Source organism: Myotis daubentonii, chromosome 17 (genome assembly GCF_963259705.1).
Source record: "Myotis daubentonii chromosome 17, mMyoDau2.1, whole genome shotgun sequence".
Lineage (NCBI taxonomy): Eukaryota > Metazoa > Chordata > Mammalia > Chiroptera > Vespertilionidae > Myotis > Myotis daubentonii.
Genome location: NC_081856.1, coordinates 38,445,776 through 38,457,787, shown reverse-complemented (window position 1 = coordinate 38,457,787; position 12,012 = coordinate 38,445,776). Strand labels below are relative to the sequence as shown.

Below are 12,012 nucleotides of genomic sequence, written 5' to 3'. Positions count from 1 at the left end.
AAATAAAATTAATATGGAAAGCAAGTGCCAATAGCAGGGATTATATAGGAGTTTGTTTTGAAGTAATCAACATTTTTATCATTTTAAGAATATCAAAGAGATCATTTTCATCAAGCAAAAGCATTCTTTCTAATGCATCAAATTGATCTAATTTAAAACAAAGATTTGTGAACAAGTTAACCTTTTAATTTGTTTAGTCCAACTAAATAAAAAAAATTCAGTGTTTAGAACATAAGAACAATGAAAGCATTTTTTTTTTTTTAGATAATGGTAACTTTTTCAGTGAAGCAACTACACACACATCAATGAAATTATACTTTTTATTGTACTATTCTTTAAATTTAAATTTTAGCACTGAGGACGTTTTCTGAACTATTTTTGGCAAATTTTGTTTACCCTGAAAAAAATAATCCCACATATTTTAAATAGCACACATAAAAAGCATGCTAGTTGGGTCACTTTTGTCCTTCATCAGCAAAATTAAAGTTTGCATGCAACGCTCTCCTTTCCCATATAAGTATGGGCTTATCATTCATTACCTGTCCTTCTTCATGTACTGGATGAGAAAAATGTCATCTTGTAGTTAAAAAGTCTTTTTCTACATTGGATATTTTTTAATGGAATATCCTTTGCCTTCTAAAATCCTAAATTAAAGCTTTAGCTACCTTTTCTAAGGTATAAAGTTGAATTTCTCTCAAAGGGCTAAAATTTTGAAAGCATCTTGCAATTTTATATTAATATACTGCTGCTGTTTGCTTCTTTAGATTACTACAAGGGAAGACATCAATTCAGAGCAGGTTGCTCCAGTGAAGGCAGACCTGGAGTCTGAATCCTTTAGACCAAACCTAAGTGATCCCAGTGAACTCTTACAGCCAGATCAAATTGAAAAGGTACGGCATACTCACATGTGAGCATTTCTGAGTGTATACCCCCAAGAGTAAAACAGCCTCTGTTTAGTTGTTTTGAAAACTGGGGAAGCAGGGTCATTGCTCCCAGTCTTCCTCTCCCATGAAGAAAAAGTAAACACAATATAGCAAACTGGTGTAATAGAAGATACTGGGAGATTTGGGTATTAACATTAGCAATTCAGATTGAGCCACTGCAGTAGCCAATATTTAATTTCTTATTGGGTGCTAGTTACTTGCTTTCTGTGGATTATCTCATGTAGTTGTTGCGACACTTGAAGGAGTTGGATACTATTAATTGTGTGCATTTTATAAGTGAAGAAACTTGGGCACAGTTTCTTCACTTGTAATTTGTTAGAGTCACACAGTTATATTAAAATATTGAAGCTTGATTTCTAACTCTGATAGTTTGCCTCTAGAGCCCATTATTTTAGAGGTTTTTAATAATCAAGTTAACAGTCCACTCAATGTTTTTGTCAATTCAAGACAGAGGGCACTATAAGTAATTCATATTTCTTATGTCTGTTCTAATTTGTATCTTGTTCAGCATGATTCTTTCTTTTCCTACTGGACAAGAAAGTATTTCATGCTGAGAAATGTACAATTACTCTTCAAGCATCTCAGTATCTTTGAGAATGATAAACTACTGTTATTTTTGTAGCCTACATTTTATAAAATACCATTCAATTCCAACTGGCATTAGTATCCAACAAACTGACAATAAGCTATCAAGTAAATTTTAACATTTTATTTTTCAAAGCTTACCAAGCATCTTCCACCAAGAACAATTGGCTATCCATGGACTCTTGTTTATGGTACCGGGAAGCATGGCACAAGCTTGAAGACTCTTTATCGAACAATGATAGGTTTAGACACCCCAGTGCTGATGGTGATTAAAGACAGTGATGGACAGGTATGAAAATAGCTATATAGACACCTTACCTTTTAAGAGATTACAATAACAGAACTTTAGCATATTCTTTTGACAAAAATTATTTTTATTAGTACATTTTATTAAGTTTAACTGATAATTATTGAGTACTTTTAATATGCAAGGCAATGCTGAGTGCTTCTGAAGGTAGATATGTACATGATTGCATTTTAAGGAGTTCCTGCCTTCAAACAGATTATAGTCTGGTAGAAAAGAATATCTGTATCTATAAAAGCCTAAATGACCATTCGACCTGTAGATATGACATGCACTGACCACCAGGGGCAGATGCTCCGACTGGTAGGCTACCTTGCTACTGAGGTCCAGCTGATCGGGACTGGGCAAGACGGGCCAGATACTCCCTGGAGCCTTCCCGCGGTCCCTTCCCTGCCCGAATCATGCACTGGTGGGGTCCCTCAGCTTGGCCTGTGCCCTCTTGCAATTCGGGATCCCTGGGGGGATGTCAGAGAGCCGCAGGCCAAGGGACCCCACAGGTGTATGAATCCATGCACCGGACCCATAGTTTAACTATATTAGTGTCTCTAATGCCAAGCAGTAAATATAATTACTTAAGGAAAACAAAAGAGGTGCTTAGAGAGAGGATTGTTTATATCTATTTGGGAAAGATGAGAATGAGGTTCACAAAAAGGGTGGAAATTGACAGTCTTGAAGCATGGGTTAAATTTTTAAAATTAAAAAGATAATTGTGTGAAGATGATACCAAGAGCAAAACAACAGATAAGCAAGGGAAACATTCACGTGTTCCTAAAACAGCAAGTCCAAGTCAATTACCAGCATTAGAGAGTAATAAGGGGGTGAAATAGCAATATTAATTTTTTTAAAAAACTAGGGCTACTTGTACTGATACCTTTAGTGTGCTTATTGTGCACACTTGTCTGATCATTTTCTATGCATTATCTTAATTAATCATCAAAGCCCTATGAGATTGATATTTTTTTCATTCCTGTTTTAAAGATGAGTTGATTATGACTTATGAGATGTATCAACTTTCTCAGGGTTATACACCCAGTAAAAGCAAGAATGAAAATGAACTATTAATGCCTAGCATAGATAAGTGTCACAAACATAATATGAGCTTAAAATCAGACACTGAGGAGTAACTTTCCATTTATAGAAAGTTCATAAATGGGCAAAACAAATCTATGTTATTGTTGGGCTAGTGTAGGGGTGGACAAACTTTTTGACTCGAGGGCCACAATGGGTTCTTAAACTGGACTGGAGGGCCGGAACAAAAACATGGATGGAGTGTTTGTGTGAACTAATATAAATTCAAAGTAAACATCATTACATAAAAGGGTACGGTCTTTTTTTTTTTTTTTTTTAGTTTTATTCATTTCAAACGGGCCGGATCCGGCCCGCGGGCCGTAGTTTGCCCACGGCTGGGCTAGTGGCTTTTCGAGAGGGTGAGAGTGCAGAGGAGGTACAAGGAAAGCTTCTGGAGTACTGGTAATCTGTTTCTTGTCTGAATGAAGCTTAAATGGGACTTTGCTTAGTGATCATTCAAAATTACATATATATATTATATATGTATTATATATACCTTTTAATAAGAAAGTCTATTTTAAAAATGAAAATAGAAAGTCAAAACAGTGAATATAGAGATCATTTGTCAAGCTCTCTACATTCCATTTATGATGTAGAAACTTAGACCGAGAACATTGAAATGACTTGTTCAGGTCTTTTTATTCATTTATTCTTTTTTTAGGGTATCTGCTGTGTGTCTTATACTATGTAAGACAATGGCCTTTACAGGCCAAACACTTCAGATCCAAGGGCTACCCTCATGGAGTTTACTCTCTGATGAAGCGAAAGATAGCATACTTTTAGTACTAGAATGTTTACCTGTCCTAAAGGGCTTTTTCTCGCTGGGTGCTCCACCCACAGCAGCATGTTATCCTTACTGTACACACATTGTGCATGTAAGTCCTCCTGAAATGTGGGAGCACTTTTTAAGATTATCTGTTTGTTGTAATAAGCATCTTTTTAGATTTTAAAACTTGGAAAAATAGAGAAACTGATATGATTTGTACTTGGCATTAATGTGAATTATATAGCCACTGATCATGTTTCCCTTTGTTAGTGCAAATACATAAAACTATACTGGATTTCTTTATTTATTTATTTATTTATTTATTTGCATTTTACTTAAACATATATAATAGGCTAATGCTTAATAAAACAATATGTTTTATTTTTATCCTTAGGTTTTCGGTGCATTAGCAAGTGAGCCATTTAAAGTGAGTGATGGCTTCTATGGTACTGGAGAAACCTTTGTTTTTACCTTCCGTCCAGAGTTTGAGGTAATGATGGTTATTCTAACATTCCATTTATAAATAGATGCCATAATGAAAGGAACATGAACTTTGGAGTCTTGTGTACTTGCGCTTGTCTCTCATCTCAGCCTTTTACTCACTGAAAATACCACTTTTTTATCATTTTGAGCTTCATTTTTTCTGTGGATAGAATGGGGACCATAAAGTGCACCAGAGTTGTTTAAAAATTAGATGAGTATCTGATATGTACAATACTTGGCCTGGTGCCAGACACACATTATGGGCTCAGAAAGGCGTGTATAGCATTATTGCTATTCTGTGTATGAACTGCCATTGTGAAATTCCTAGAAACTTTTAATGACTAAATAAGCATAATGATGTACGTCTTGAAAACCTAAAAAATAAATTATTTTTGTTTTATTCAAAAGTGATTACCCTTTTTTTTTTAATAGTGGCTTGACTAACTTAAATTGAAAACATTCTAATGCCAATCAGACCTAAAATGTAAAGTTATACATGAATTTTAGTGAATGTGTGATTCTGTTTAAAACATTGAGTACAACCCTAGCATCTCAGGTACATTAAGGCTCAGCATGTCAAACCTTTCGTAAGAGATGAAATTATGATCTTGAAAAAGGAATCAACAGATTTGTTTTAAAAAAATGAGTGGTCTCTATGAACAGTTTCTATAATGAACAAAATAGGAAGGATTTGATAATACAATAGAAACTTCCTTAACAAACTTGCACTTAACTGGCTCATCAGATTAGCCAGTGTTTTCCATTCCCTTCACAAAACATATCAACCGATGCCTACACCTCACTGGAATCTATAGTTGTTACAGAAATTTTAAGATTCTATGGTGCTTATTCTCAAAACTTTTAATGCTATTTCTACATGGTAATTGTTAGAATGTAATTAAATGTTATATAATTGAAAAAGTGAGTGTTAAGGTTTACCTTATTTAAACTATAATGAATTCTTTGGAAAAATTTGGTAAGAGTAAGGTGCTAGAAATTGCTATTGTATTAAGTTTAGGTAAAACTCCCATGAAAGCTTAGAAAAAAATATTTAGAGATATTAACATCTAGAAGTTTTACCCTTGGATGTCTCAAGTATTTTTTATTTTCTCTCTGCTCTTTAAAGAAATTGAAATGGGAAATTATAAACATGTCACGAGCTTATATAAGAACTGGAGGCCTGGTGCACAGATTTGTGCACCAGTGGGGTCCCTCAGCCTGGCCTGCAGGATCGGGCTGAAACCGGCTCTCCAACATCCCCAGAGCGGTCCTGGATTGCGAAAGGGCGCAGTCCAGGCCGAGGGACCCCACCGGTGCACAATTGGGACCAGGGGGGGATGTGGGAGGTTGGCCAGCCAGGAAGGGACTGTGGGAGGGCTCCAGGATGTATCTGGCCCATTTTGCTCAGTCCCGAGTGGCCAGACCCCAGCAGCAAGCTAACCTACTGGTTGGAACATCTGCCCCCTGATGGTCAATGCATGTCATAGCAACCAGTCGACTGTCTGCCCCCTGGTGGTCAGTGCACATCATAGTGGCTGATCAACTGTCTGCCCCCTGGTGGTCAGTGCATGTCATAGTGAGCAGTTGAGTGGCCCTAGCATATCATTAGCATATTATACTTTGATTGGTTGAATGGAGGACTGGACACTTAGCATATTAGGCTTTTATTATATAGGATGATGAAAGTAAAATATAAATCAAAGAAATTACCTTGGCCCTATATCAAAATCCTATATAATAAAAGGCAAATATGCAAATCAACCGAACAGCAGAACAAGCAGTCGCTATGACGCGCACTGACCACCTGGGGGCAGATGCTCAACACAGGAGCTGCCCCCTGGTGGTTAGTGCACTCCCACAGGGGGAGCGCCACTCAAGCCAGCAGCCCTGAACTGGGCTCATGGCTGGCAATCACAGTGGCGGTAGCGGGAGCCACTCCTGCCTCTGCTGGCTTAAGCCATCAGTTGGACATCCCCTGAGGGCTCCCAGCCTGCAAGAGGGTGCAGGCTGGGCTGAAGGACCCTCTCCTCCCCTCCCTACTCCCCCCCCCCCCCCCAGTGCATGAATTTCATACACCGGGCTTCTAGTATTACAATATTATCAAATTAATGCATGTTTAACGTTAAAAGTTAATGTCATCCACATCAGTGTTTTAAATTGATTTTCAATTGTATTCAACTATTTTCATTAGCCATTTAATTCTTAATACCTATATAGTCAGAAAAGAGAAGTATGTGTCAAGAGGTAAGGAATTGGAATTGAAGATTACGTTACAGTAGAACATGTGCTTTTAAATTTAGTCATACAAACAGTGAAACCCAAAGCACCACAACTTCTGCCCAAACGCTTTGTTCTTGTTCTAGTTTCTCTTACTATCCATCTAGACTTTGTTAACTGTTTGGAGTTTAGGAGAATTAACTGTTTAGTGACCGTTTCATCTACATATAAAAGCTTTTTTTTTTTTTTTTCATTTATGTAGGTCTTTAAGTGGACAGGTGATAATATGTTTTTTATCAAAGGAGACATGGATTCCCTAGCTTTTGGTGGTGGAGGGTAAGTCTCCTGAACATTTTGCCATGAGATTTTTAAGAAATTTTATTTATATTACTTTTATTTGTGTTATTTATAAAATAAGTTATCTTTGGAAAGTTTGACATTAGAATCCGAACATAATATTTAAGAAAGTGTAATTTATTTGCAAGAAGGTGATTAAGTGTAGTATTTGAAACCATTGGTAGAATATGTTTATTCATTTTAAAATGCTGTTTAGTTCATTCCCTTTTTATTAAAATCCATCTGTTATTAGAGTACAATGACTCCTTAGTATTTGAAAAAGAAATATACTAATACTTTAGAACTTACCCAGTTTTTAAGTACCGTAGTGGTTTGTTACTTCTCCCAATGTACAAAAGATGGTCCAGTTGTTTTCATGTTATTCTACCCTGGAGACTATTTGGACTGATATTTTAGGCAATAATAAAAAATGTTTTTGCAAAAAAATTGTAGTTATCCTTCCCACCCCAAGTTTTCAGGTTGTTTTTTTTTCTTATTTGTTTTGTTTTTAACAGTATGAGTCAATAAGTAATTTGATTTTTTTTTAACTGTTGAAAGTATTACATATGTTTCCTTTTTTCCCTCATTGAACTCTTCTAGCCTGCCTCCTTCCCCCGCCCCAGGCCTTCACCACCCTATTATCTGTGTTCATGGGTTATGCATATATGCATACAAGGTCTTTAATTGATCTCTTCCTATACACCCTACCTCCCCTCTCAGGGGAAGGTCTGTCTGTTCGTGCTTCTATACCTCTGGATCTATTTTGCTTATCAGTAGTTTCTGCCAGAACTTGATTTTAATTAATTATACAACATGATTCCAGCAAACTAAACTAACCTTTGGCTAATTTAATAACAAATTAAGACAAGTTTACTGTCTTTGAAAAAGGAGAGTACAGGCTCAGAAAATGGGAGCTACAGGGACTTGATATTCCAGAATTCTAGACAGGAAGAACTCAAAATCACGATGGTGATAGACAGAATGTCGGCTTTGGAGTCAGATAGACCCAGTTCAGATTCCAGCTTCCGCAGACATTACATGTGGTACCTTGAGCAACTCAAGTCTAACGTTTCCTAGCAGTGAATTAGAGATTGAACCCTTCATTTTAACCCCACATTTTATTTTAGATAATATGGAACTTTATGCCTCTGAGCGACTCATGTTAAATACAAGGTGAACAAAAATAGGTTTACAGTTGTTCATATGGTAATAACACAATAATAATAAATAATAACACAAGAATAAACTGTGTTTGGTCTACTCACAACTGTAAACCTACTTTTGCCCACCCTGTATTTCTCAGGAATTTCTCGCTGTTAAGCCAGAGTAGTCAGTAGTTTCACTTTATATGGTCTTCTGGTCTGGGCTGCAGAGGCCCAGATTTTTAAAGCTGTTCTTAACTTTGTACTGTGAAGATTTAGTTTGGTTGAGTTGTTTTTCTTAACAGTAGGTCATGTTGCAAAATTGACAGGAAAGATTATAGATATACCATTCGGAAAAGTAGGTTTACAGTCGTGAGTACACGAAACAGTTTATTCTGTTTTTTTTTTTTTTAATTTTTAAAATATTTTTATTGATTTCAGAAAGAGGAAGAGAGAGGGAGAGATAGAAACATTGATGAGAGAGAAGCATCAGTTGGCTGCCTCTTGCACAACCCCCTACTGGAGATTGAGCCCTCAAATCAGGCATGTGCTCTAAGAATCGAACCAGTGACTCCTGGTGCATGGGTCCATCTCAACCACTGAGCCACACTGACCGGGCCAGAGTTTATTCTTATATGATTACCGATTAAGTATTGTATTACCTTAAATACAAACAACTGTAAACCTATTTTTGACCTAGCTTGTGTATTAAAACCTTAGAGCTAAAGAGAAACCCACAATATCAGGCAAAGAATAACAGAGCCATACTTGTCTCAAAAGTTAATTATATATGAAGTTAATTTTAGAGCTTCATTTTATTTCTTGATCTCTACAGTAATAGGATTGTATAATTGGATATGAACTAGAGTTGTTGGATATTGAAATGTCTCATTTAAATTATTTTACAAGCTCTGCAATTATCATTTTACAACTCAGGGCATACGTTTCCTGTTCAAAAGGGGGGAAAAAACTTGATTTTTTTTTCAGTTATAAAATATTATTGTTAAAACTATTTTATGTATTGCAGGGGAGAATTTGCCCTTTGGCTTGATGGAGATCTCTACCATGGAAGAAGCCATTCTTGTAAAACGTTTGGGAATAATACACTTTCTAAGAAGGAAGATTTCTTTATCCAAGACATTGAAATCTGGGCTTTTGAATAAATATAATGCTCTCTGTCTTAGCAGGATAATGGCCCAAACCTGACATGGATAAGCATTATTTGGAAAGTTCAAGAAGCAATACAATGTAACATATTACTCGTGCTTTAAAATTAGTCCATATCACCATTTATTACCGTTATAATTTTGGAATTTATTTTTAAAATCATGTTTTCTGTCCCAGAGTTCTTTAGGTTTAGACCATGGTATAGGTCCATGTAGTATAAAAGCTTGGGTTTTTGTCAGAATTATGGCAGCATTTTGATCATAGTGTCGACCTTACCTACAATCCATGTTATCTCAGTCTCCTAAAAGGATGGTGCTCTTTTGTTGAACCTGTTTTGGTTTATTATTTTTAAAACTATATTGTTTAACTAGATCATTCTAATTGGGTCATTGAGGGAATGAAGACTAGATACTGTTCTCTCTATAAGGTTGGCACAGATGAATTTTGAACATGCTAAACTTAGTCATTCTTAAGAAGGAAAAAACACATGCCAAATTAATGCATACTTTATGGACCACTGAGTTCTAGTTCACACTACAACATTCTCTTCATTAATTTTGCAAATACTCTCAATTTCATTTTAATAGAAATGAAATTTGAGGAGAATTCTGGTTGAAATAGACTGCAATGTGCATGATCTGCAGGTTTGGGCATATGCTTTCATCACTGAATTAACTGATAAAGAATTATAAAATGACAAAGGAGAATGAGAACTTGATGATTCTACTGGATTTAATATATCAAGCAAGAAAATAGTCTACTTACATATTTATAGCTTAGCAGAGTATTATACATATAAAACTACAAAACAACTGCGTATTTCTTCAACATTTGTGTCAGGTATACTGTTTTATAGTTATGTTGTTTTAGCCTTATTGCACACCAGCTCCCAAAATATAGGTTCCTGTTCAAAAGGGAAAAAAAAAACTTGATTTTTTTTTTTTTAGTTATTAGTTACCATTAGCATTTGCTGTTATAAAAGGGCAATGATAATAGTAGACAATTGTAACTCAGTAGACTTGTTGAATATGCAAACTTACTGTCAAGTGACCTCAAAAAAAAAGATAGAATATACTAGTAGTTCTTATCCTCTTTTGTGGGAAACCAATAATAAGCCATTATGGCAATAATTCATCAGTTAATTTCAAAGCTTCATGTTATGCAAACAAAATCCTGCTGTTATACATGTGACAGTGACTTTGTGCTGAAATTTCAGCTATTCCAGATAAACAGTGTATATTATCTTGTAAATTAATGTTTAAAGGTAGTTTTGTTCTTATAGAAAGTATGGATTGCCAGGTTGCTTATAGCACTTTAAATTATTCTAAAAATGAAATTATAAGCCAAATATGTTGGCTTAGTAGTTTTAGTTGTATAGCACTTAAATATATTTAGATCTTTTGAAAATTTAGATAATTATCTTAAAAAAGCATAATGCTAATGGAAAAGAAAATTTGATGTTCTATTTAATATGCTATTGCTGAATATGAATAGAAATGCAGGGCATCATTTTCTTGTCTATGTAAAGCTCTCTCATTATAACTTAATAGTATATAGATTAAGTGTTTACAAATAGGGAATTGTAAATAAATATATTGGGTTTCCCCCCATTTGGTCTTCCACAGCAGTATTATTGTCTTTGTGGAGTTGACTAATCCTAAAAAAAAAATCCTGATTGGATTTCAATTACAATAAGGTCATAGTGGTGTATACCAAATAAAATTAAATATATAAATATAAATTTGAGTTTGGATTTATTGAAAAGCAGTTTACTTTCATATTAAGAAATCTTTGATTAATCATATCCCTATCTGTTAGATATAAAAATGTTTCTAATGATGGAGGTGATGGTGGTGGTGGTGGTGGTGGTGGTGGTGGTGGGGGTGGTGGTGATGATGGTGATGATTATAGTGGTGGTGATGACTTGTGATGGTGGTGCTGGTGCTGGTGCTGGTGGTGGTGGTGCTTGTAGTAGTAATAAAAGGATGCGGTGCGTTCAAGTAAAGGGAGCAACACAGTTTTAAAATGGGAAAGTAAGGACACTTGGCATGTGGAGAAGTGCAAATCATTTAATATTTTTAAATTATGTTGTTTTCTTTTATGAAGGGGAGTGCATAGCAAGGTATGACTAATGTCATAAAGAGGTTTGTTGTGTGCAGTGCCAAGAAATTAATTTTTTAAAATCTTGTATGAGTAATTAAAAAATTTGAGTGGAGGAATCACATGATCAAATTTCCACTTCATGATCTTTGAAAAACAGATTGGTAAAGAGAAAAAGTAGAGACAAGTCCCATTGTAAAGACCAGAGGGGAAATATTGAAGCCTGAAGAAGACTAGTAACAGTGGTAATTAAAGAAGGAGGCATGGATTAGAAATGTTTAGGATTAGAATAAACAGGATTTGGTTATTGGATGTCAGAAGAGTTAAGGATAGCTGTCTGGTTTTTTACTTAGAAACTGGGTATATTATTTGTCAAGTTGGGTGATACACAGAAAGAAAAAAGCAGGTGGGTTACTATGGACCTTGTGTTAGTATGATGTGAGAAATTGAATAGATTTGGGAGGGGGGATTTAATATTCTGTTCTGATGAGAAAAAATTTTAAGCAACAACATACAGGTAGATGTTGAAACCATATCCTATGTGTGCTATACCTTTGAAGATTATAGACTGAATGAAAAGAGAGAAATCTTCAAATAGATTTTTGGGGTATAGAAACATTAAATGATAGAAGAAAAGGCTCTCTGCTTACAGCACAGGAAGCTAGAAGAACAACAAATTAAACAATGAAAATAGAAGGTAAGACAAAATAAAGGTATGAGCAGAAACCAATAAAATTTAAAACAAATACATGAAACAAATCTGAGAATAATAAAAGTGTAAATCTAGCCCTAACTGGTTTGTCTCAGTGGATAGAGCGTCGGCCTGCAGACTGAAGGGTCCCAGGTTTGATTCCGGTCAAGGGCATGTACCTTGGTTGCAGACACATCCCCAGTGGGGAG

The 12,012-nt window shown here is 35.4% G+C and overlaps 1 protein-coding gene across 15 annotated transcripts in view; it reads left to right on the top strand.

Moving 5' to 3' along the window:
- The window catches only part of OXR1 (oxidation resistance 1), a 338,860-nt gene that overhangs the window by 312,781 nt on the left and 14,067 nt on the right, over positions 1 to 12,012 (top strand). For 13 of the 15 annotated variants that reach the window (XM_059671919.1, XM_059671916.1, XM_059671928.1 and 10 more), the window contains 5 exons: positions 765 to 890; positions 1,666 to 1,818; positions 4,062 to 4,157; positions 6,630 to 6,703; positions 8,873 to 10,753. In XM_059671919.1, coding sequence (XP_059527902.1) covers positions 765 to 890; positions 1,666 to 1,818; positions 4,062 to 4,157; positions 6,630 to 6,703; positions 8,873 to 9,008 — 585 coding nt within the window. In that variant the 3' untranslated portion in view covers positions 9,009 to 10,753. Of the gene's footprint in view, positions 1 to 764; positions 891 to 1,665; positions 1,819 to 4,061; positions 4,158 to 6,629; positions 6,704 to 8,872; positions 10,754 to 12,012 lie in introns of those variants that run through there. The other 2 variants (XR_009449529.1, XM_059671926.1) reach the window with 2 other exon arrangements.